Source organism: Acanthopagrus latus, chromosome 4 (genome assembly GCF_904848185.1).
Source record: "Acanthopagrus latus isolate v.2019 chromosome 4, fAcaLat1.1, whole genome shotgun sequence".
In the NCBI taxonomy this organism is placed as follows: Eukaryota; Metazoa; Chordata; class Actinopteri; order Spariformes; family Sparidae; genus Acanthopagrus; species Acanthopagrus latus.
The window spans coordinates 7001395-7026003 of record NC_051042.1 but is presented as its reverse complement, the minus strand read 5'-3'; the positions used below and the strand labels follow the sequence as shown (position 1 = coordinate 7026003).

General features: G+C 43.8%; 1 protein-coding gene across 5 annotated transcripts in view; it reads right to left on the bottom strand.

The window, feature by feature from the left end:
- cfap70 (cilia and flagella associated protein 70) overlaps window positions 1-24609 on the bottom strand; it is a 27548-nt gene extending 2939 nt beyond the window's left edge. The window contains exons 1-26 of one of the 5 annotated variants that reach the window (XM_037094816.1): window positions 24415-24607; window positions 23430-23616; window positions 22620-22715; window positions 22453-22535; window positions 21130-21159; window positions 20830-21015; window positions 20497-20679; window positions 8794-8888; window positions 8236-8308; window positions 7898-8035; window positions 6569-6730; window positions 6285-6371; window positions 5940-6034; window positions 5692-5752; window positions 5329-5511; window positions 5086-5217; window positions 4865-4984; window positions 4406-4539; window positions 4187-4302; window positions 3669-3884; window positions 3172-3314; window positions 2657-2809; window positions 1374-1535; window positions 1108-1197; window positions 749-850; window positions 142-189 (exon numbers count right to left, since the gene is read on the bottom strand). In XM_037094816.1, coding sequence (XP_036950711.1) covers window positions 142-189; window positions 749-850; window positions 1108-1197; window positions 1374-1535; window positions 2657-2809; window positions 3172-3314; window positions 3669-3884; window positions 4187-4302; window positions 4406-4539; window positions 4865-4984; window positions 5086-5217; window positions 5329-5511; window positions 5692-5752; window positions 5940-6034; window positions 6285-6371; window positions 6569-6730; window positions 7898-8035; window positions 8236-8308; window positions 8794-8888; window positions 20497-20679; window positions 20830-21015; window positions 21130-21159; window positions 22453-22535; window positions 22620-22715; window positions 23430-23616; window positions 24415-24480 — 3141 coding nt within the window. In that variant the 5' untranslated portion in view covers window positions 24481-24607. Of the gene's footprint in view, window positions 1-141; window positions 190-748; window positions 851-1107; window positions 1198-1373; window positions 1536-2656; window positions 2810-3171; window positions 3315-3668; window positions 3885-4186; window positions 4303-4405; window positions 4540-4864; window positions 4985-5085; window positions 5218-5328; window positions 5512-5691; window positions 5753-5939; window positions 6035-6284; window positions 6372-6568; window positions 6731-7897; window positions 8036-8235; window positions 8309-8793; window positions 8889-20496; window positions 20680-20829; window positions 21016-21129; window positions 21160-22452; window positions 22536-22619; window positions 22716-23429; window positions 23617-24414 lie in introns of all 5 variants that reach the window. The other 4 variants (XM_037094817.1, XM_037094818.1, XM_037094820.1 and 1 more) reach the window with 4 other exon arrangements.

Below are 24609 nucleotides of genomic sequence, written 5' to 3'. Positions count from 1 at the left end.
TACAACAGTGGTGCTGCACTCAGAAACTGTGGGGCTGCTAAAATGCCATTTTCTACATAATGTTGTGTTAACAATTATCAGAACTAGAGCCAGCCCTTTTGTAAAACCTTGATTATAATGACAAACATCAGGATAACTCACCCTTGTTGCATATTTGTAAAACTGCTCTGCCTCCTTATGTCTGCCGGACTGAAAACAAAGGTTCATTGCATGTTTAGTTCAGGTTCCTGCTACCTACTTCCATAAAATCCATTTGCGGACAGTGAAAAAGTGAATCTGTGCTCAAACCCAGTTAAATCCCAGTTTAATACAGATACCTCTATATGACCTACAACTCCTTCAAATAAGGTTTCGTAGTTACGCTTACACTGTCACATTCAAACTCATCCTGATTGAATAGGTCCTAAAAAAACTCAGTGAATTGAGTTTCTCTTACCCAGAGGGTAAAAGCTGCTCTGTAATCTGGTGCTACAGTATTTGAATCTTTGTTTCAATTTGATCCACAGAGCCGTCAGAATCAACAGAAAATGAAAATTCCTTGTTTCAGCTTTAACTTTGTGTTCCTACATTTTTACAGGGATTCAGGTTAGGTGAGGTTTATGAAATTTACCTCCTCGAATGAAGTGGTTGACTGAAGAATATGACAAGGCCATGTTGGCACATTGTGTCATATCCTGTCTTGAAATATGACAGACAGACAGGTGTGTGAGTGTGTGTGTGTTTTCAGAGTATCATCATCAACACTCACCCTGAGGCAGATCAGAGACAAGTAAGCCCACACCTCTGCATTCTGATTGTTCAGATGGTTGGCATTAGTAAATGCTTCCTCAGCTAAAGACAGCTCGTCCAGCTTTACAGGCAGAAACATGAAAAAAAAAAACCAAAAACACAAATGTAACCAAATACAGCTTTCAGCCAACTGACCTCTGTCTTGTTTACATTAAAGTTGTTGGCCAACTAAACTATACAGCACATCCAAGAGTAATCTGGGCTGTGTTCAGTGTTCTTTGCACATTAAAATCAGAAAAGTACTTAGAACTTGGAACTCCAGCATGCAAACAGGATTTATACATATTCTTAAGGTTTCCATTGTTTCCAGTACTGTACCCGGTAAAAGGCGGTGCCCAGGCCCAGCCAGGTCAGGCAGGATGGAGACCGTTCACAAGCCTGCAGGTAGACAACTTTGGCTTTCTCAAACTGAAGGTTAAAAAAAACAAGAAAAAGAGATTTAGTTGCACTGTAGACAAGGCTTCAGACAGGATGTTTTACATTTAATGCTGTGCTTCAACATGGAAATGCACCAGGTAAAATCCCCTGACTCATCACCCATGAGTAATAAGTCTTATCTGACGGCATCTGTCTCAGTATCTGACCTTCCTCTGCTGGAGGTAGATGGATCCCAGACGAAGGAGGACGAGGTGAGAGTCTGACAGCTGCTGCAGGGAGTTCAGGCTCCTCTCATAACTCTCCTGAGCATCACTGATAGCCCCTTGCAGGTAGTGGCAGTGACCAAGCAGGGCCCACACATCTGCATCCTGCTCACGGGTTGGGTCAGGGTTCAGAGGAGATAGAGTTTAATAAGGATTAAGGTGCTAATTGTGCTACTGCTGTGTGTAGAATATTATTAACATGAATATTAACCAACAGAAGAAAAAGGAAAAGAAAAAAAAGACTTAAATTCATAAAGAACATTTCTGATTTAACCAGTGGACCTTTCAGAAGGCCAGGTTTCAGTTTGCTGACTGTGTTAAAGGTTTAAACACATTTCATTCAACCAAGAATTTGTGCGGAAAGTTTCTCTGAACTCCACACAACTTCAGTAGTTTGAATACATTTTATTTTGAACTTTTGACCAATATGAACAAATCTAACAACTAAAGCACCATGTTTTGTTTATAATGTTAACAACGTAGTTAGGACTAAACATGTTAGAATTCTGATTCATGGCTCTGGTCTATACTAAAAGCAGCAGTCACTGAGGCTCAGGGTTACTGAACTAAGCAGTGGAACAAAAAGCCTTTGTTGGGAGGGAATCTGTTACATTGATAACTGACAATAACATTATCCTATGACAACTGAATTACTGGAAAACTATCCAGGTTTGTGTTAATCAACACTGAACCATCTTTGACTTCCCGTTGGAATATTTCAAACATAATTGCACAGCAACACAGGGGAATCCTCCCATACATATTAATACAGTAGAACTAATTTGTCTGTTAAAGTGTAATAATAATGTTACTGCAGGAACTTGGAACACTGAGTAGTTAAGTCATCTAAAGCACAGATTTGACATTGAAATCCATAACACTTAAAAAGGAAGCACCATGTAGACAGACACTGACCTACTCTGCTGAAGCAAAGTATGTTGACAGTGCCAAAGTTGATTACTTAATATTTGAGGAAATATGTAATATATTCACAGTCACGTCATCAGGTGAGTCAATTATACTTTTGCTGTATACAAATAAAAATGAGGTGAGAGAAGTTCATGAATTCAAAAGAAAACTTGAATCGCTCCTGTAGTTCAAACGTCAGATAAATTACAGGATGTGGACTTAAACACCTCACACAGCAGATCAGTTTGGAGGCAGTGAGCCTACATGTCACATTTCCAGCCCGTCTTCACTCAGGTGGGAGACTGAGGTGGGAGTACCTGGTTACTGTTCAACATCGCCTCCCTAAGGCTGGCAACAGCACTGCAATAGTCGGCTCTGAGCAGCTGCAGCATGGCGAGATGAAGACGATAGGATACACTGCGACCACCGAGTGACCACAGCAGCTCCTGGGACAGAGCCTGCTCCGCAATCTGACAACAGGACAACACTGTCTGCTGATAACTGTTTGCAACCGCAACACGGACATGTTTTTGTCTAATCCTTGCTGAAACTTTGAAAATGACAAATATACACTGAGGGTAGCACTGTTCACTTTAAAATATCTGAGAGAAATGAAAGCTGTTGTGCTGTGTTTGCTGTGTACACAACCTGTCTGACATCTTAAATACAAATACAAGGGTCATTTTCCAGCTGTTGGAGCATCTATAATGGTCGTTAATCACTTTAGCCCCATAGCACATTAAACTGAGGGTCACCAATGACACTACAGAAATACTACACATTGTGGATGACTGGTCATAATTGACCACTATGAGTCCAGCTCAGTTTTTACCTGCAGGGCATTGTTCTGAAGCAGAAACTGAACTGTCTCGGTGTAAATGGTAGAGGAGACTTTAGATGGAGCAGATCTAGAGCTGACACTCTGTGCTGGAGGCTTTTCTTGTGCCCCTGCGTCCTGGTCTGCACACTTTGGGTCTAGGAGAAAATGACAGTCACACTGTGAGGGAGCATGGGCATCTCCAGGAGCCATATATTCAGTACCACAGAGAGAGTCAATGGACATATGACAGAAAGTAGGGAGAAGACTGTTTAATATCAACATTTTAGGTTTTCTCTCATTATGATTTAAAGGTCTACACACATACAGATCCATTAAAAACAAAGCAGCGCTTGGATCAGAATTACTTGAGATACATAGTGATTAGTGTTTAAATAATTAGTGTGTGAATGAGCCCCATTTTGTTTGTTTTTCTTCAGTGATGACATTTATGTCTGTGCCTGGTTGTCCACCATCTGACTCCGGCTCCCTTTACTAACACTGCAACTTACTTTGGTCAACAGTGGGAGACTGACATGCAAGTGAGGATTTCTCCTCGTTCTCCTGCTGCTCCTTTTCATTTGTCTCCTCCTTGTCTTTCTCCTTGTCTTTCTTCACCTCCTCCCTCTGTGTTTGCTCCTTTGCTTCTTTTGCCCTCAGCTGCCTTTGGGCTTCTAGAAGAGACCTCTCAGCCAGGATGGATTCATTCTGGCTCTCATGGAGCAAACCTGGACAGCAGACCCAGAAATGTGAAATGAGACTGCACATTTCCCTGCTTGGATCTCTCCTTCTTTACTGATCAGAGTCAAACAGGGTCAGAGTTTGTGAGGGGCTGATATGAATATATGTTATTAAACCAAAGTTGCTAATTGTTAATATTTGTCGGTGATTCAACATCTTTGTGATGTGATTTTCATTACCAGCTATTTTCCTTCAGAATTCTCATCAAGCCCCTGAAACAGCATTAGAACAAATAAAACTCTCCACTGAAACCAGAATAATGAATCTAAAGTGACAGATTTAGCCTCACCCAGCAGAGTCCAGGCAACCACACTGGGTGGATCTATTTGGGTGGCCCTCTCCAGGAAGGTCTGGGCCTCCTTGTAATGCTCAAACATCATTGCCAACACCCCACACATCATCAGGCTGGAGAAGCAAGAGGATACAGAAACTCAGGACTTCCCAGTTGTCAGGCAGGAAGTAAAGTTACATTCAGTTTCTGTTTTTAGTGTACGTGGATGTTTATAACCTGGGTTGGTTTGCCTGTTGGATAGACACAGCGTCATGGAAACATTCTTTAGCCCTCATGTAGTCTCCGGTCAGCACATAGTGGCTTCCCCACTCAAACTTGTGGGAGGGTTCACTTGGCTGCCTCACCACCAGCTGCAAGGGAAAAATACAAATTCAGTTACCAGTCGAGCAACTATACCACAAGAAGAAAATGCTGACATGCTCCAAGAGTATCAGACAAAAAGCAGCCAGTGCATTCATTAAGGAGCATTTGTTGCAACAAATACAATACATAAATCAATAAATAGGAATGCATTTTGATTTAAAGTTTGAAAGGAGTGAAGAGATTGACACCTGTGATTGGCTGTCAACTGTGCTCTGTTTTATTTCTACACATAAGTCCAGTCTGTTAAACAATTCTTTTCCTCCTTTATTCTGAGTGAAGAGCAAAAGTATTAGGAAAGACAAGTTATTTTACCTCTTGGTAATATTGAACAGCCTGCTGATAATCCCCAGTAAGATTAGCCTCTCTAGCAAAATGTCTGAGCTGAGAGACACTTAGGTGGATCTCCTCATTACTGACGTCATCTGAAGAAGTCTGGTGAGGACGAGAGTTTAAAATGAACATAAATATGCAGTATATTAATACTATGTGTGACTGTGTAATTGTGATTGTGTGTGTGTGTGTGTGTGTGTTACCTCATTGACAGCAATGTGCATCTCCTCTACCAGGTAAACATACAGCTTGCTGACAAAAGCCTGTAGCTCCTGAGGATTAGTGAATGGCTCTGTCTGCTGCATCTTGTCACGAACAATCCTAACTACTGCATGCTGCACACCAGAAACACACACACAAACACACACTGAGTGGTCTACTGATCGCCTCTAAAGAACGCCTGCAAGTTTTATCTGTGCACCAGAGATGTGTGCGTTTGGTCTGACCTTCAATTGTTCCTTATAAGTGAAGTATCTTCCAGAGACATTAAGCGCTCCCCTTAGCTCAGTCTGCTTTTGCTTCCAGCTGCAGTCTACTGAATCCTCCCATCTTGTTCCAAACAATTCATTACACTGCTCAAAAACCATAGTCTCCATGTTGCCTATCTGCCTGTGGAAGTCCAGCACTGCCTGCAGAAGCACACATTCATGGTAAGAATTCAGCGAGTTAGCAACTTTGTAGTGTATGGTTAAATATCTGTGTGTGGGTGTGTGTGTGTGTGTGTGTGTGTGTGTGTGTGTGTGTGTGTGTGTGTGTGTGTGTGTGTGTGTGTGTGTGTGTGTGTATTTATAACTGTGTCACTATTTTACTCTTTCTGCTCTGCAAGGACCCGCTGGAAGAGGAGGTCTGGGTGGGATCAACTCCTTCACCCTGCAGGAAACAGAGACACACCTAAGTATATTTCTCAGTCATTTATGTTGCACAATCAGTCATTAGCCCAAAATGCAAATGACTAAATATAACAGAACAGAGTGCAATTTCTCATAGCTCAGCAAGACAGTATAACTACTAGAACCAGGTCAAAGTCAATGACCTAGGGGACTGATATACACTTTACCTTCTGGCCAGCTCCTCTGGAGATGTTTTGGGTACCAGCGGTTTCTCCAAGGCTATCTCAATGATAATGTAAGTTCTGGCCTCCACATATGTCTGCTGATCACAGGAACAAGATGTAAGTATGCTGAAGACTTCCCACAATATTCAGAAATACAGCAAGGATAGATTTATAGTATATAGCAGTAGTAAGGATTGTGCAGTGAGATTTTAAGGTTTGTACTGCTGTACTTGCATCTGTAACACTGTAAAACTGTAACTACAACAGCAGTTTCCAGTAAATGATGCCAACTGTGTGTGTGACTGCACTAATACTGTGTGAATTTTGCTCTGTTTAGTGGAAGCTTACATTTCTCTCAGTATTGACGTGTGGCAGCTCATGTTCTGTCAAGCTGTCGGTCACACTGCTGGCTATCCTGCTCTGATTGTGAGGTTGCTGATGTAATAAAAGCAGGTTACATAAGGATTCAACCTTGACAAAAACAAGCTGAGACTTTAAAGGTTACAGTTTGGTGAAACAAACTAAAAACTGGTGTTTTTGTCTTTGCTTAAGTATTCTTTAGGATTTGTTTAATAGTTAATGTCTTGTCAGGTTTTCCAAGCATCTAAATATTCTGTCAGAACCTTGCTGACCTTTTTGGCTGCCTCCTTGGAATCCCTGGCTCCCTTGTTGTTTCCATCCAAGTGCTTTCCTGCCTTACCCTTGTTAGAGCCTGCAGCTGAGACAGCACGAGGTTTACCCAGGTCCGCTGCATCCCTGGCCTGCTCCTTTAGTACACTGACACTTCGCTTGGCCTTAGAGTACAAGATCATTGACAGACTAGTTTGAACAAAAGGTTTAACAGAACATGCAGTAGGATACATTTTAGGTTTATTGAGGAAAACCCTCATTTCAAAACGAGTAAAAAAAATAAAACAAAACAGAATTCATTCAATTCAAACAAACATGCGTTCAAGTGAAGCTCTTGCCAAAATGCAACCTAGGCTTTTTTTGTGAACGTAAATGAGTCAAATTTTGATGTAAAGGCATAATTACGGCTAAAGAGGACTTTTAAGATTTACTGATTTTAGCTTTTGGGTCAAACTCATTTTAAATAGGAGTGTTGGGGTAAATTAGCGATAGCATCAAAATCTCTATTTTTAAAACTCTAAGAAGACTCGACACAACATGAAACTTTGCTCGTAGTATCATCAGGGTCTCTAGACATGAACACAAGCATTGAAAACACTGTTTGTGTTCACAGAGTTTACTAAAAAGAGAGTTTTTGAACAATTCACCTTAGCACACACATACTACAATTATATGTTTGTATCGTATTCGCATGACTGTCACAAGTCAGTTTTACACACTCTACACAGCACCCGTTATCTTTTTTAAATGTGGTTGTAGTCCTTGTTTAAGCATCACACATGATCAATTACCTGTCGCACACTCCTTGTAAGCAGCCCACAACAAAAGTAGGGATGCATCGATCTAGCTTTTTCAGTCCCGATACTGATACCAATGCCTGGACTTCGGTATCAATATCGGGACTAAAAAAGCTGGATCGGTATAGGATCCGATACCGTTGTTGAACTAATAATAAACTGTATACTGTCCACCTTATACCATGTGGAAGAGACTAAATGCACCAGATTTAAATAACTAAACATTACTTTCCTAACTAAGACAAAATAATCAAACATATACCAAAATACTACTACTACTACTACTACTACTACTAATAATAATAATAATAATAATAATAATAATACATTTAATTTATATAGTGCCTGTCAGGGTACCCAAGGACACTTAACAATCACTCCTATAAATAGTGAATGGAAGTCCATTGTTGTATAACTTAACCCTGGTAGACAATGTTTCATGATGCTTGACCCAGTAAATATAGAGCCACATCAAGAGCTATACATAAATCCAAAAAGTGAATGCAAATGAGTCAACTGCGTCTATCCTAGAACCTTTTTCTGCAATTCCGCCTCAGAGAAGGGATGAATGCTGTATGCTCCTCGGACATGGCTGACTCCAGGATACAGCAGCCGCCCCACGTCCACAAATGCCACACCATGGAAAGGGATCTCTAGGTTCTCTTCAGCTATCTACACACACACATGCACGCACGCACACACGCATGCACGCACACACACACACACACACACACACACACACACACACATGCACACACGCAAACACACACACACGCAAACAGAGTGGGACTTGATGAACTGGCCAGCCAGTCATTGATTGTTGCTTCAACATATCCTTCCATACATATCCATCTCATCAGCTTTGATTCTACCTTTGCCAGTGAAGCCGATGACCTCATAATCTCGACTGGCCAGAGTCTGTTCTCAGCAATCGTCTGCCGCAGCCTGAAATCACAGCCAACAGTGATACATGTATCTTTATTTCCTGCATCTTTAGCTCTTTATTTTCTACGCGGGTTGTTTCCGCACTGAATGCTGCAATTCACTCACGTGTTCTGATGCTTCTTTTTAATTGTATATTGTATTTTACTCTTTTTGTGTTTTGCTTACCAATATTTCCCATGTAATTACTGGTTGTTGTAATGACCAGTTTTATTCTCAAGTATTCAACTTTACTGTACTAAATACTGTACTAAAACCTTCTCTTTATCCTTTCCATTTGGCCTGAAATGCATTGAACCAGGCAACCCAGTTTTGAAGTACAGGCTGCCATAATCCTGACATGCTATTCCTTGGTAGAACTTGAGATATAGTCCCGGGAAACTGATGACTGACTTTCCCTTACTAGAATAATCTCTTCAAAGTCATTGCCAAAAGGTATCCTGAAGGTCAGACATTATGAGGGAGAGTGTGGTGTGTGAGCAGCTGACCTGGTGGTTCCTCCTGCATCCAGGAAGCAGTGCATCTCAGTGTCCCAGCTCACCCTGCTCTTTGTGGTCTCTGCCTCATTGCGAAATTCCTGGTCCTGTGGGAACATAAGACCTTGAGCCCAGGAACTGACTGTGTTACTGACTCTGCCTCCATGCAGATTTTTTCAGTCTACAGCAGGGGTCTCAAACTCAATTTACCTGGGGGCCACTGGAGGCAGAGTCTGGGTGAGGCTGGGCCACATCAGGTTTTCCACAAGAAAAGCTCTGATAAAAACATTCCAATGTTCTCAAATATCTTTATTTTTTAACACAAAATAAGATGAAAAAAAATAAATAAACAAATTAAGAATTAGTAAGAAAATAAATCAATCAATCAGTAATAAATAATGTCATATTAAACTTTTGATATATGGTGTCATTTTTAATATATAAATATATGATATATATAATATGTATAAAATAATAATAATAATAATTATTATTATTATTATTATCCCCGCGACCCTGCAGAGGATTAAGCGGCGTACATATAATGTGTACAGATGATGGATGGATGGATTATTATTATTATTATTATACAGCAGATATAGAAGACTTAAGAAACATATAGTTGCTGACTAGAGAAATCTAATTACTATTATTCAGATTCAAATGTCTGTATTAACAGTTCTTTAACCTTTAACTTTCTGAACAACAATGGAACATTGAACATGAACTGTCCTGAACATGGCTTCTCTTGCCTACTTGCTGCTAGAGACCTGGCAGCGCTTCCTTTCGCATAGCTGAGCCACATTTGGCTTGAGGGAGGAAGCAGTTGAGACCCTCAGTAGGGCTTGAAGATGCTCATCAGTAAGTCTGGTCCTGTACTTGGACTTATTGAAGTTCAAGGTGGAAAAGAGCTTTTCGCACAAGTATGTGCTCCCAAAAAGGCACATGGTCCGCTTGAACATTCGGGAAAGCTCAGGGAATCTGGGGGTCAATTCTCTCAAAAATTGCCCAAGCTTGTCTGCTTTTCCACTCACCTCCCTGAACTTGGCTTTGAGTTCAGAGTTGCACTGCAGGTCAATGAGCTCCATTTGAAGCACAGGAGGGGCATCTTGCACATCAAAGGAGAAGGGGTCTGCAAAAATTTGAAATGTGGCTCTGTGCGTCTTGAAGTCTGCAAATCTGTGATCAAATTCCTCCTGTAGCTTCAAAATGACATCAACATACTTCTCACCACTGAATGGTGTGCTTTAAGCCCCTGGATCTGATTTGGTTGATGCATTTCACAACGACAGACATCACATTGTCAAACTTCAGGCATCTGCTGCAAAGGGCCTGCTGATGGATAATGCAGTGCAGAGCTATGGCCTCCTCCACACCCTCCTCTTCCAGTTTTTTTTTAACAAGTGCCACCAGTCCATTTTTCCTCCCTGTCATTGATGGCGCTCCATCGGTTGTTATTCCAACAAACTTCTTCCATGGCAAACCGGTATTCTCAACGACATCACACAGCTGGAGAAATATCTCCTGAGCGGTGGTCTGGCCATGCATTGGAATTACTGTGAGCAACTCCTCCATCACTTCAAAATTGTCATCAACACCATGGACATACATTGCGAGCTGGGCAGTGTCGGTGATGTCTGTGGTCTCATCAAGAGCGACTGAGTATACACAGAAACATTTTGCTTTCTCACACAGTTGATCATAAATGTCACTTGACAGGTCAGAAATGCGCTCTGCCACGGTGTTGGCAAAAAGGCTGATGTTGCTAAACTGACCTTTTTTTCTGGACAGACAATACTTGCAGCCTGTAATATGCACTTTTTGACAAATTCACCTTCTGTGAATGGCTTTCCTGCTTTAGCAATCATCTCACTAACCACGTAGCTAGATTCAACTGCTGCGTTATTCTCTTTGGTTGCTTTCTTAAAGAAATCTTGTTGCCTCAGTAGACATGTTTTATGATTGGCAACCCGGTTAGCTCTCTCATCTCCCTGGTATTTTGCATACTCCTCAGCATGTCTAGTTGTGTAATGACGTTTCAAATTGTAATCCTTGTGCACCGCAACTTTCTCTGTGCAAATAAGACACGTTGGGGTGCCCCTGTGCTCAACAAAGAAATATTGCATTTCCCACTTATCCTGAAATTGTCTGTGCTCATCACCAACCTTTCTCTTCACTACAGGCTTTGAAAAAGACATGTTTGGGGCTGTGTAATATATATATTTCCACTTGGTGTCACTGTCGCGTTGAAGTTTCAGTTTCAGTGTTTAGCCGACGCACGGAGAACGTAATTTCTACAATGTGCGTTATTTCCACCGGCGCCAGATCAGCTCGGGGTCCTGCGCTTGCATATGACGTCGAGCATGGCACAGTTCGTGATTGGTTGAAGGTCAGAAACCATGGAAACACGAAGTGTTTGTGGTGCCCAACAATGTTGAATATAGTTTAACATTAAATTAAATAAATTAAAAGTTTAATAAAGTTCGAAAAGTTCGGCTTGTGGCAAGCATGGAGCAAGCGCTAACAATAGAGGGCGATACGTTTCTTTCCGTTACGATTATCAACTAGTTTATTTACGGCCCGGCCGCGTTCCTCCACAAACAACGAACAATGAGAGAAGACATTTGTTGGAACTGGAACTGATCGACATTGAACATCGGATTGTTTTATTGTAAATACTAAGACGAGAACTATAGAGGAGACGTTATTGTTGTGGAAGGAATACGGCCGGCAAATCGGGATTCCGGAAATGAGGTAACTCTAGCGGACCAATCAGAGCGATGCGGTCTCCGTGAGCTCTCTGTTGTTTGGGGAGGTGCTCATAAGCTGACGGAGAGGGGGTCGAAGAGGGTACGCAATGACGCAGAGAGCTCTGCGTCGTTGCGTACCGACGGACACGGAGAAGCATAAATCAGGACAGCATTCATATCAAACCCGCAAATATGCTACTTAGTCAATTCAAGGTGGCAGCAATAGCCTGAGCCTTTGCAACACATCTCAGTCTGCTTTTCCTAGAATTTTGGGCTTTCTACAGTTTTTCTGTGCCCTAATTCAATGCTATAGTGATTCCTATTGAATTTTTGGAGTCCCAGCTTTTTATTGCCGTTTGGTAGAGCTTTTCTTTTTGTTGTTTCTTCCTAGCCTCTCAAATTGTTTGACCCTCGCCATGCAGCAAGCTGAGGTCTCCCTACTCTGTGATGCAATTCAGAGTGTCAAAACTGAATTGCTGGCTCATTTTGACAAAAAAACTGACACCCTTCAAGCTGGTCTGAACAACATTCAAGGAGCTTTATCAGCTCTGAATGATCATGTAACCAAGCTCGAACACCAAGTCGGATCTACTGAAGACAACATCGTTGAACTGACAAAGCGTGTGGAAACTCTGGAAAAAGAAAATGCATACCTGAAAGAAAAAGTTGATGATGCTGAGAACAGAAGCCGTTCTTTTAATCTCTGCTTCATTAATATACCCAAGCGATGTTAAGGGAAAGGACATGATTGCCTTCATTAATGACCGCTCATTAATTCAACTGCTCCTCGTTAAGGATAACTTCCCCATGGCACCTGTCAGTGAAAGGGCTCATCGCTCTCCAACCTTCACCACCAGCAACAGGTCAACTCCTTGTCCCATTCTGGTTAAGTTCCCATACTTCCAAGACAAGTTGAGGATTTTACGCTTGGCCAGGGAGAAAGGACATCTCACATACATGGGTGCTCGGATCCATGTATTCCCCAATGTCAGTGCTGCTGTCATCCACAAACGGCGTCAATTTGATCCTGTTAAAAAGAAACTTTTTGCTGCCGACTTCAAATATTCTCTGTTGTATTCCTGTACTCAGAGAGTGATGGTGGATGGGAAACCGAAGTTGTTCCCATCTCCAGAAGAAGCTGAAATTCTTCTTCATGACCTCTCCCTCTCCTCCTCTCCGGGTTAGGGTTGTGAGTAAATCCGTGCCCCTTATTTTCGTTTATTTAACTCACTATCTTTTCCCCTGGCATTTGCCAAATGACTTATACAGATTATATTATCCTTGTGATCTGAGTTTTACCATTTTTTCATTTAGTTGCTTCCGCAGAAACACTTCTTTGAACTTTATTTTTGCCTGCTGTGGAGAGCACTATGGTGCATGAGACTTTGTTTGCCATAAACTGAGATCTTGATGACGTCGTTTGTTGCAATCAACCTGCTGCAGACCACTGTCGTAACACCTGATCCAGGATTCAGGACACTTTTTGTTAATGAATTGAACTTTGCCTGTTTTGACTTTTGGTCATATATTTTATTTGTTTATGGTTAATGTTGTATGTGCATTACATGCACCCTGCTGATCTTTGTGGTCTGGTTGGCTATGCTATAATGGTCCTTTCTTAAATAAGTAAGAAAATGTTAATTTTTCATGCAGCCTGAGCTTGTGGCTACTTGTCCTCTCTTGGTTAATCTCTTATTATTTCTCTATTTTTGTTTTCATTTTGTTTTGTTTGTGTGTGTGTGTGTGTCAGCATGTGTGTCTGTCAGTCCTCCTTGTTTGTCTGTGTACGTGTGTGTTTGTCTTGTCTGCTCTTGCTCTCCCACCCCCCCCCCCTCTCCTCGTCCACCCACCCGTTTACCATACTCCTGCTCTTTAAGACAAGACAATTTTTCCTCAACCCTCGGCAATTTTGGAGTCATCTGAATAATATGCTTAGCAAAGGCAGCAAAAGCTCTATCAATCAGTTTCATATGAACAATAGTACCATCTCTGATCCTTCTCTCATCTCTAATGCTTTCAATGAACACTTCTCATCTGTCTCTCGTACATTGCATACTACCCCTTATACCATGACAGAACATGTTATTCCCCCTGCTCTAAATAGCTTGTTTCCTTTCAGGAAAATTATGCCTCTTCACATTTACAATGCCATTTGTGAGATGAAAGAGAACTGTAGTGCTGGTCCAGATGGTTTAGAACCTAAATTTGTGAAACTTGCTGCTCACATATTGATGTATCCTTTGGCTGATTTATTTAACCTTTCCCTGTCCACACATTGTATTCCCTCCATATGGAAGTGTGCTCAAGTTGTTCCTCTTTTCAAAGGTGGAGACTCAACAGAGGTAAATAATTACAGACCTATTTCTATAATCTCGGTAATTTCAAAAATCTTTGAAAAACTGATTTTTTATCAATTATTTTATTATGTCACTCAAGCCAACATTTTATCCCCATATCAATCTGGATTCCGACCTAATTTCTCCACAACTACAGCTATTCTTAAATTCACAAATGATTTATTTTCAGCATTTGACACTGGCCAACTTACAGGTGCAATTTTTTTTTTATCTCTCCAAAGCCTTCGACGTGGTTGACCATTATCTTCTCCTTGACAAACTTCATCATATTTGACTGAATCAGAATGCAGTCATTTGGTTCTATTCTAATTCTTAGCTCCACAATAGACATCAATATGTTTATGTTAATGGTTGTCAATCCAGTCAAATGTTAGTTGTGTGAAAAATTACATAGCCTTCCTGTTAGTGGTAAGGACAGGAGGAGGAAGGGAGAATGTCACATTGTTTGAGGTGTTACAAGAGCCACAGGTAGGGGCAAATCCCCCACATGCGAAGATACAGAAGTTCAGATAAGATGACATTTGCCGTCCCATCTGTTACATCAAACAGTCACTGTCCTGGGAAGACAGGATACACCCAAACATCAGTCATTATTATGTAAAGAAAATGTTTTATGACTGTTGTAAATGAAGGTAACCTCCTCTCTGATTCTGTACTTAAGGGGTAACAATTTAGAGTTTGGCAGAGAATGCTTTTGTCTTCTCTCCACGCTGCGTGCATTAAACGAGATTTGATTCATACGCTGAAGTCTGAAATTCTTCAGAGACTTAGCAACTCTCTACCTCACAAAGGAGAATTTCCACTACAGTTGATACAGGTGTTCCACAAGGTTCTGTATTAGGTCCACTTATCTTTTCCATTTTTATTAATGATTTACCCCAATTGTGCGCTACCTGTCATGTTCATCTTTATGCTGACGACACCGTTATTTACTAATCCAGTCCTACCATATCACAAATCAAGTACAATTTGCAACAAGATTTTATTATTATTCAATGCTGGTTTAAAAACAATAGACTTCTTCTCAATATGAAAAAATTATGTTGCATGGTGTTTGGCACAAAATATGGTTTATCACACTTATCTGAGTTGTTAATTAATTTTGGTAATGGAACTCCACTATAGAGAGTAAATGTATTTGAATACGTTGGTCTTTTTTATGGCTTTCTGGGTTCTCTCTACCGTTCTATTAACTGTTTTTCATTTCAAGTCAGGAAAAGAATCATTTCACAACTCTTACTTCCCATACTCGATTATGCTGATGTTGTTTATCAAAACACCACTGACTCTATCCTCAATCGTCTTAATATTTTACATAACTCCTTATACAGATTTGCTTTGAGATGTCCATTCAGAAGTCACCACTGCCGTATATACGAGGCCCTCAATTGGCTTCATCCAAAACCCAGGCGTCAGTTTCACTGGGTCTTGTTTCTTTTTAAATGTATCCACTTAACTGTTCCACCATACTTAAAACAGCTCCCGGTCCAGTATACATCTCCATAGCCTCTTAAACATATGACTAATCCATTTTTCACAGTCCCTAAAATTCATAAAGATATGGGTCGCAAGGCATTCAAAATCAAAGTCCCATCTGATTGGAATAAGCTTCCTTCCTATTTAAAGTCCATTACCTCCTTTTTCATCGTCAGATCAAATTTATTTTCTTTTCTTGTGAGAATATCTGTCCATTACACATAGAATATATGTTATGGGATTGCTGACATCCTGGCAGCTGACGTGAATCATCATTTAAGCCACACCACGGCTATCGTGGCTTCCCCTGCGCCGTCGATAAATAGACCCAGCTGCGCAGAGTACGGTTGATCTTCTGATTTTCACTATGGCAGATCAGACGACGTGAGAGAAAAAGAAAAGAAAAAGACAAGAAAAGAAGGAAGAGTGGGGAGTTAGAACGGTGGCTTTGTGTGTGATCTGGTACCTTTTGGGTGGAGAGCTGGTCTTACGTTAAGGTCCTCTCAGGGTTGCAAGTCGCTGTCTTGCTCTCTCTTTTCTTTTGCAGAGGGAAAGTGAGCTGAGGGTACCGAGTGCGGTATAGCTGGTCTGAGGATGCGACATAGTCGCGGGTGCAGCCGGCATCCTCTCTCATCATATTCCCTTCCTTCCACTTTGTGCGATTAAAGTTTTTCCATCGAGAGAGGGTACCACATGCAGTACAGCTGGTCCGGAGAAGCAACGAGTCGCAGGCACGGCCAGCGTCCTCCCCCCTGGGTTTCTTTCACATTACACTAAGCACGTTAAAAAAAAAAAAAAGGGTTTGAATAAGAGAGCATCGCACAGTTGCTGTCTGCTGTCTCTCCCGCTCCATTCATTCAGATATCTGCAAGGCGAGGTCATTGAAGAGAGTGCTAGTGGCAGCAGCCTGCCAAGCGCAACGGTAGGAGCAAGGGCTGGCACGGATGCTGCACACACCCCCATTACTGTTTGCTCAGCGGGGGGGAGGTGCAGTCTGTGACGGAACCCCGCCCAATCAGAGCTGGGCCCTCACATGAAGCAGCTGTCATGGGTCTCCATCCCCCCTGCCCCCTGATAGATGTGGAGGGGGGCGAGGACAATCATCTCTGCCTGCATCTCTCGGACGAGGAGATCAATGTCCTTACTGTAGATCAACGGGAAGTGGAGGAGGACTTTGACGAGAAGCAGTTACCTCTTCTGCAGGGCCTTATCAGCAGGGCCACGGCTGCCTTGAGGGTGGACATGCCACCTGACCAAGGACCTGCCCCATCGCACTTTGATGACGAGATGGGAGGTTTTCAACCTCTGCCGCAGTTCCTGGTGCCCCTCCTCTCAGATTGTGAGGATGTGGTCAGGAAGCAGTTTAAAGTGCCCCACACACTGCCCAGATGTCCAACTGCCTTATCCAACCACTCTCCAACCACTCCGTTGCCTCTTGTCCGACCCGTTCGGCAGAAAAGTTGCATTGAAACACGCCACTTCGACTTGCTGCCACAGTACTCCACAGTAGCGTGTACATTCTGCGCTTGTGCGAGATGCAATAAGCCGGTGGCGCTTGTGTTGTGAGTTGTAAATGAGAGTCTTATGCACGCAACTCTCTTTACTTTCGATCAAAACGAAACTTAACTATTTCAGATAAAAACAGCTGCATACTAAACATGCAGTCAGGTATTACCAAATGAACACAAATTAATTTGTCCTGAACGGACATAACAACTAGTCTCGTGCCAGGACTGCAAAGCATGAAAACAGGGAATGACGGAATGGAGCGCGTAGAAAACCAATGCGCACACAGTATTCCGCCCCACACACCGCGCTGATCAGAGAACCGCCAATCAGAGAACCCAATGGCTCAGACGTCCGACAGCCCTCCTCCTCAGACTTCGCATGTTCAGTCGGACACAGACAACGTCCGCGCGGCTCTGAAAGCTTCCAACGCAGCTGAAGACACCAAACATATTTGTTCCCGACCTCGTCCGAGACTCTCTAAACGCTTCAGACATCCAACGGTTGGGCCGATGTGTTCCTGCCTTAAGACACCACCGGCAGTGGGTCATTGGTCTGGGCTCTGTTGGGCCATGACTGCAGTGCATGCTCCAGAGAGGCAAAACCTTCGAATTCTGTGTCCTCCCCTTCGGCATCTCACTGGCCCCCCACATCTTCACCAGGTGTGTGGATGCAGTCTTGGGGCCTCTGTGGTGGCAGGGTCTCAGGATAATGAATTACCTGGAAGACTGGCTGATATGCGCTCAGACAGAGCAGCAGTGTCGGCGTCATGTAAAAATGTTGTTGTCACACATCCAGGACCTGGGATTTTGTATCAACGACAAAAAGTGCAGTCTGCAGCCAGCTCAGACCACCCAGTTCCTTGGTATGTGGCTGGAAGCCAGGACAAGATTGGTGAAATTGTCACAGGACAGACAGGACTCCCTCAGCAATTGCTTCGTGCACTCTTGGGCCTCATGGCTGCTGCTGTGCAGGTGGTTCCGCTAGCTCTTCTGCACATGCGGCCAGTGCACAGGTGTCTCTTCAGTCTGGGCCTGTGCCGACAGAAAGACCTCCGGGCTATGTTGCTGGTCACCAGGAGATTGTGTATGGCCCTCAGATGGTGGAAGGTGCCGGGGAACATCTCAAGAGGCAGCAGCCTGGGTCCAGTCCTGCGTCGGCAGGTGATATCTGTGGACGCATCCCTTGAGGGTTGGGGGGCTCTCCACAAAGGAAGGGGCACCAGCGGACGCTGGGGTGTCCTCAGGCAGGGCCAGCATATCAGTGTCTTGAAGCTTAGGGCAATCCACCTGGCCCTTTAGCATTTTCTGCCAAGGCTGCAAGGCCGCCCTGTCCTTGTAAAGACCGACAGTACCACGGCGGCAGAATATGTCAACAGACAAGGAGGCCTGGGCTCCCCACGTCTGTGCAGGATTGTGCACAAATTGTGGACATGGGCATACACGCACTTCCTGTCACTCAGGGCCATGCATGTACCGGGAGTGGTGAATGTGGCGGCCAACCTCCTCTCCAGGAGCGGGCCACATCCAGGGAACTGGAGGTTGCACCCAGCAGTGGTAAAGACGATCTGGTACAGCTTCGGCAGAGCAGTGGCAGATCTGTTTGCCTCATGAGACAACGCTCACTGCCCGATGTTCTACTCCATGGGGAGGGACTCGCCCCTCCCAGACACCGACGCCATGGCACACCGGTGGCCTCAGGGGCTGCTCTACGCTTTTCCCCCATTCAGCCTTCTCCCCAACCTGCTGCAGAGGATCGGTCAGGAGGAGGTCCGTGTGATCCTGGTGGCGCCAGACTGGGCCCACATGACATGGTTCTCGTGGGTGACACCACTCCTGGACAGGACACCATGGAAACATCCAGTTCGCCGAGACCTGCTGAGCCAGGCAGAGGGGACCCCTGTTTCATCCCTTCTCAATCTCTGGGCCTGGCCCCTGAGAGGGCCGATCTATTAGACATGGGCCTCACAAGCTCGGTGGTTCAGACCCTGCAGAGTGCTCGAGCCCCATCGACGAGGGCGGCATACTTCTGTCGCTGGGAGCTGTTCATGTCATGGTGCATCACCAACCACATCAACGCAGTGACATGTTTGGCCCCAGAGGTGCTTAGGTACCGACAGGAGCTCCTGGAAGCTGGGAAGTCACCATCGACCCTGAGGGGTGGGGTGGCAGCCATCAAGGGCTCTCGTGTGGGCGAGGCTAGGCTGTCTGTGGATGACAGTGGCCTCTTATCACAGTTCATGAAAGGTGCGCAGAGGCTTGTGCCACACAGCAGGAGGCCAGCCAGCCCGACATGGGACCTGGGTCGGGTTCTGTCTGCCTTGGAGCAGGGGCCCTTTGAGCCTCTGGAATCTGTGAGCCTTCAGTGGATTTCACTTAAAGTGGCATTCCTCTTAGCAATAACATCAGCCGAGAGGGTGGGGGAACTGCAGGCTCTTTCTGTACATGAGAGTTGCTGTCGTATTCTGCCAGGCAATACGGGAGTCGTCCTGTGTCCGAATCCGTTGTTCCTACCAAAAGTGCTCACCGACTTTCACCTGAATCAGTCAGTGGAGCTGCGCTCCCTTAGGCCCTCCCAGGAGGCAGACGAAGGTCAGGAGGAGTCAGTGCTATGTCCAGTCAGGGCACTGAAGATCTATATGCAACGCACAGCGGCACTCAGGAGAACAGATCAGCTGTTCATCTGCTTCGGGCCACAGTGCCTGGGTGAACCAGTGTCTAAGGCTAGGCTGTCTCATTGGGTTGTGGAGGCGATCCAACAGGCATACAGAGAAACAGGCAAACCAGTGCCAGTGGAAGTAAAAGCGCACTCCAGGTGGGGCGTGTCGACCTCCTGGGCCTTGTGGCATGGCGCCACCCTCTCAGAGATATGTGTGGCCGCTACGTGGTCGACTCCGACCACGTTTACACAGTTTTATTGTTTGAATGTGGCTGCCAGCACCTCGCTCAGTGGGCATGTGCTGAGGGCCACTTCAAAATAGATTTCAGACTCACAATGCCCCTGTGCTTGTTGGACCGGCCAGGGTGATGTCCCGAGTTTTTGTCAGTGGTCTAGCAGGGTGCTGGCCATCTGAGTGACCTCTTCCTCACACCCAGCCCTTGCATCTTGCAGGGCTTGTTTTGCTCAGGTGGCGTTGTGGCGGTGTCACTGACCCTTTCCTGTGTGGGGTGTATAACTGCATATAGTTCTTGGGTGATTTGCACACACTGTGTTTTTTGTATGTTTGTGCACCTGGTGGCGGTGACATCTCATTCGAAAATATCAGAGGAAGCTGCTAAGGCCGTTGCTTGAGGCCGCACGGGACCAGTTCAAATCAGAATAATCAACCGTACTCGACTGCACAAGGGAAGCCATCATAGGCATGGTGTGTCTTAAATGATGATTCACGTCAGCTGCCAGGATGTCAGCAATCCCAAATATTCTATATGTAATGGAGAGATATTCTCTATACTCAGAGAACCAGGGTTACCCTGTAACCCAACGATGTGTTTGGTGTGAAAATGGTAATTATCTTAAAGTTCATTCATCAAATGAAAGGCGTTCATATCATTTGGACAACTGGTGACAGTAGTGTGCCTTATTATTAAAAAAAACTATGAAAGCATCAAGGCTGTATGTGCTGTTACCTCTAAGCCAGTTAGCTCGCCGTCCTCTTCATAAATGGGTTCTGCCTGGAAAAAGGCATCAGGCAGGAAGTGGTTCCCCGGGACCAGCAGGGCCTGATGTGGTCTCTTCCTCTGTCGGCCCTTTTCCTCCCTGTGCCCTCCGGCCTTAAGCTGTCCTTCACAGAACAGCAGCACCTGATCTTTCTGGAAGTCAGAAGAGTAGTACAACCATCTCCGCTGGTATCATTATGCTCTTTTTCCTTAAGATCTATACTTGCCTTAAACAGTCAAATTAAATGTAATATGAATGTCATTTGTTCTGTTCAATAAAAAAGCTCAAGCCCCATAACTCACCTCCGCAGTAAGTGGGACCTCCAGGGCAGCAGTGTATGTGAAGGGGGCAGGGCCCGACGGCAGCATCCACGACTCAGGCAGAGAATAGGCTGTCTCTACGGTTACCGTCAACAGGTTTGAGGCTGAGAGTTCAGCCTCAGACAGCACTAGATCCGACACACTGACACACACTTCCAGAGTTGACGGCTAAAGGAGGTCAAACCATGAGGCACGTTCAAAAATATATTTAACTGTGTCATTATATTGTCTGCAAATGTTATCATTAAGTTAAAGGCAGTAAAATGTGCCAGATGTTCCCACCTGAGGTTTGAAGTCCTTTATCAAACGCTGCTGAAATATAAATATTAACCACACATACTGAGTGAATATTAAAACTGAGCGACAACCATTTTACAATACTTTTCATTATAAGTAGCCATCATATGCAGAATTTTGATATGGTTAAGATCCCTGCCAAGCAGCATACTGTAAACAAGCCCTGTATAAGCTCATGACATGGTAATGCCATTAAAGCTTTTACACAGAATGATAGTAAAAGTTGTCTCTTGGTGAAATGTTAGAGGTTTCATATTCTCCCAAACTATGAAAAATCTCTAGCCCTCATCAACTAAAATGGAACACAGTGGCAGTTGGCCACTAAGCCTGGTTGGTAATCCAGCCTTGGTTTCAAATATAGTTTATACCCTTCTAACAGAATACACAACTCAATTTAAAGCTAGGGTCTGTAATGTTGTTCAGAAACACATTTTGTCATGCTGGGTGGAATAGGCCTGCTATCCTGAGAGTAGTCAATACATTATGTATTCAGAAAAAGGAACGAAAATAATCAGACGTCTGTGGCAGCTGCAGGACTGAGAAAAAGCTGACCAATCTGTGCTTTTCGGCCCGAATAGCACGGATTGGTCAGATGCCTTCATGTCTCGTTCTGCCTGCGCCCCCCTCTGTCCCTCCCTCCTCCGCGCGTGCACACATTACGTTTCACTGATGCCTGAAATATTCAGCACACTCCTCTGCAGAAATACGGAGCTGCAGGAGAAGACGTTCATTTGGTTACAATGGCGGAGAAAATGCAGCCAACGTTACTTGTAACAGCTCACCCGCTAAAAAGGCAAGGAAAAGACAGTCTGAGGCAGAAATGGCTGTGACAAAATAGGCTCTGGATAAAGAAAGCAGTCAGACCCGAGTCAACATCGGTGCGGCGTTTGAGCGGTGGAGACAACTGGGGCATGTGAAGGACCTGAAGGTTGCTCTCTTCCTGTTGGACAGGTAATGATTTGTTTTGTTTCGGGGGGATTTGTTATTTTCATGGAATATGTAAGGTTTGCCAACTTGGCTACGTTTGTAGCTCTTATTAGCCCAATGCTAACATTAGCTTCTCTGTGTGTTGTTTTTAGCCATGAGAATGGTTAATGAGTCGGCCCAATTTCCACTGGATATGGGTCTGCTGCGTTGTGGCTCAGATACGGTTTTATTCCACCTTCCAGCAGTCCCCACCGGTTGCGGTTTGAGTCCGCCACGGCGCAGTACGGTAGACAGTTGGCCTCACGACGTGTGCTGGTGTCAGCAAGGACTGTTTTATTTTGAAAAGTAATCGGATGTTTTTCGAGACATTAACCGACCGACCTTGCTGCTGGAGTTCTGGATCTCTTTAGCTGAGGACCTCGTCACTGGATTCAGTGCGACAGTGGACAAGAAGGTACACTGACCTGAAGACAGAAGAGAAAACACGGTTAAAGCCGTGCATGGTTTGTTATATTACAACATGAAAACATATCATTTCTAACGGGAACCTTGTAGCAGTGGCAGCAGGTCCACCACAGCTTGGCCCAGCACAGCTGTCCTCGCCTCAACTTTCTTCTCCTCAGGCAGGAGCTCTGTCACCGTCACTGAACACAACAAAGTCATTCACATTAAACAGAGGGCTGTACAGACTGGCAAAAACTCAAGCTTTTATTCACTCAACAGTGAGCAAATTATCACCATTTTTATGATACTGTTACTGTGAATTGTTTTGACTTCAGCTGCAGAAGACAATATTTATTCAACTTTTGGCAATGGATCTGGCTGACTGAAATAGAGGATATCTGCACAGAATAAGTCTTGGATGGCTGACAAAACTACTGATTATACTATCATCAATATCGTAACTAACTAACAACAAAACTGTCGTAAAACAAGGTGAATTTAGAGGCTGAGGTATTGTCAAAGTAAAGCCAGTTCTTCTGAAATGTTGTGGAATTAGTATTTTCTTGAAGCTATGTTTTTGTCAGTTTGCTATCACTGAGCCAAGTGTCAAAATATTTCAACTTGTCCGAAGTTGAACTTACAAGTTGCTATCTAGAACGGGTCGCTGGCTGGCAATAGGAAACATTTTTTTCTCTGCCAAAATAACAATATATTAGCATCACAAAATCAGCATGTATTAATGCTTGCCTGGTGTCTGTGCAGAGCTATTGCCTGTTTGTGTGTCATGCGGATAGTACCAGTCAAGCTAAATGCTATCAAGGAGACGCTGCTGTACAGTCTGACTGAAAACACAGACCGAAACTAAAACCACAGATATTGCAGGAGACATAGCAACATTTTCAAACTCAGCTTACATATGATTGGTTTATGGCTGATGTCACTGAAAGCCCGAGCATCATTGGGGCAGTGGAAGCTGCAGGTAAAGTCAAAGTCAACACACTTCTCCACTGGGTCCACCTGCTTCTTGTCCGACTCTCCCAGTACTGTTCCATCAAATTCAACCCGGAGGAAAGTCTGGCAGCTGTCTGCCTTTTTTCCTTGCTGAGAAGAGATGACATAAATTTGTAGTGCCAGGTGGACACCATTATCCACAAACCTTCCCAGTGTCACAACAACACATTAAACAAAACAATAAATTTTGAATTACATTGCAGTAAAAATAATTAAATAAATACATTTTAAGTAACACATAATTGACATGACATCAAAAGCATTTCCCATGAGTTTCAGCTATTGGTATGCTGCTAAGCCCCCAGTAGCTGGCTAAACATGGCTCATTGATCAACTCTCTGGTTTGACAACTTTGAAAAGTGAAAATGGCAGAATGCCCTGTAGTGAAGCTGAAACAGGGGATATGAGAGCCCGCCCCTTTGTACCAAATCTGACTCAAAACATCCAATCAGCTACTTAGCCAATAACAGAAGCAGACCCTAAATGATGCTACTACCTCTTTAAAAACATTATGAAACATAACAACACACACAAATGTTCACATTAGTTAACACACAGTAAGCCTGATTCAATTCACTAAAACTGTGACGTTAGCATAATAACGTTAACAGTCATTTTCCACACTGCTAACCAGACTGGTTTCCTTTTCAAGCCTGTTGCTTCAAAGTGTAGTTAACAGTTAACAGTCAGCGAAAGCCTTGTGTCTCTTTTTGTTTACATAACCTGGCAAAAGAAAAGAAAAAGGAAAGGTAATGTTGCACCCTTTAGGAACACTTCTGTTGCTTTGACCGTAATCTAACCGTTGGTTGATCTTGAAGTGACGTTTGCAAACGTTATTTCTACCGTCCATCACTCCAGCAGTGACAAACACACACTGAGTAATCTTACCAAGTTATTTCCACGGCTTATTTTTAGAGTCATCTTGGTTCCTGTGGTGTTTTCAGACGTATCCATTGTATAAATAACGAAGAGTGGTAGCTTGTGTTGACGTTAGCTGCCCTCGCGAGGAGTTGTCGCCTTCTCTGTGAGGGCTGTTTCCATGGCAACGATGCTACACATGTTGGTGACATGCGCAGAAAGCTC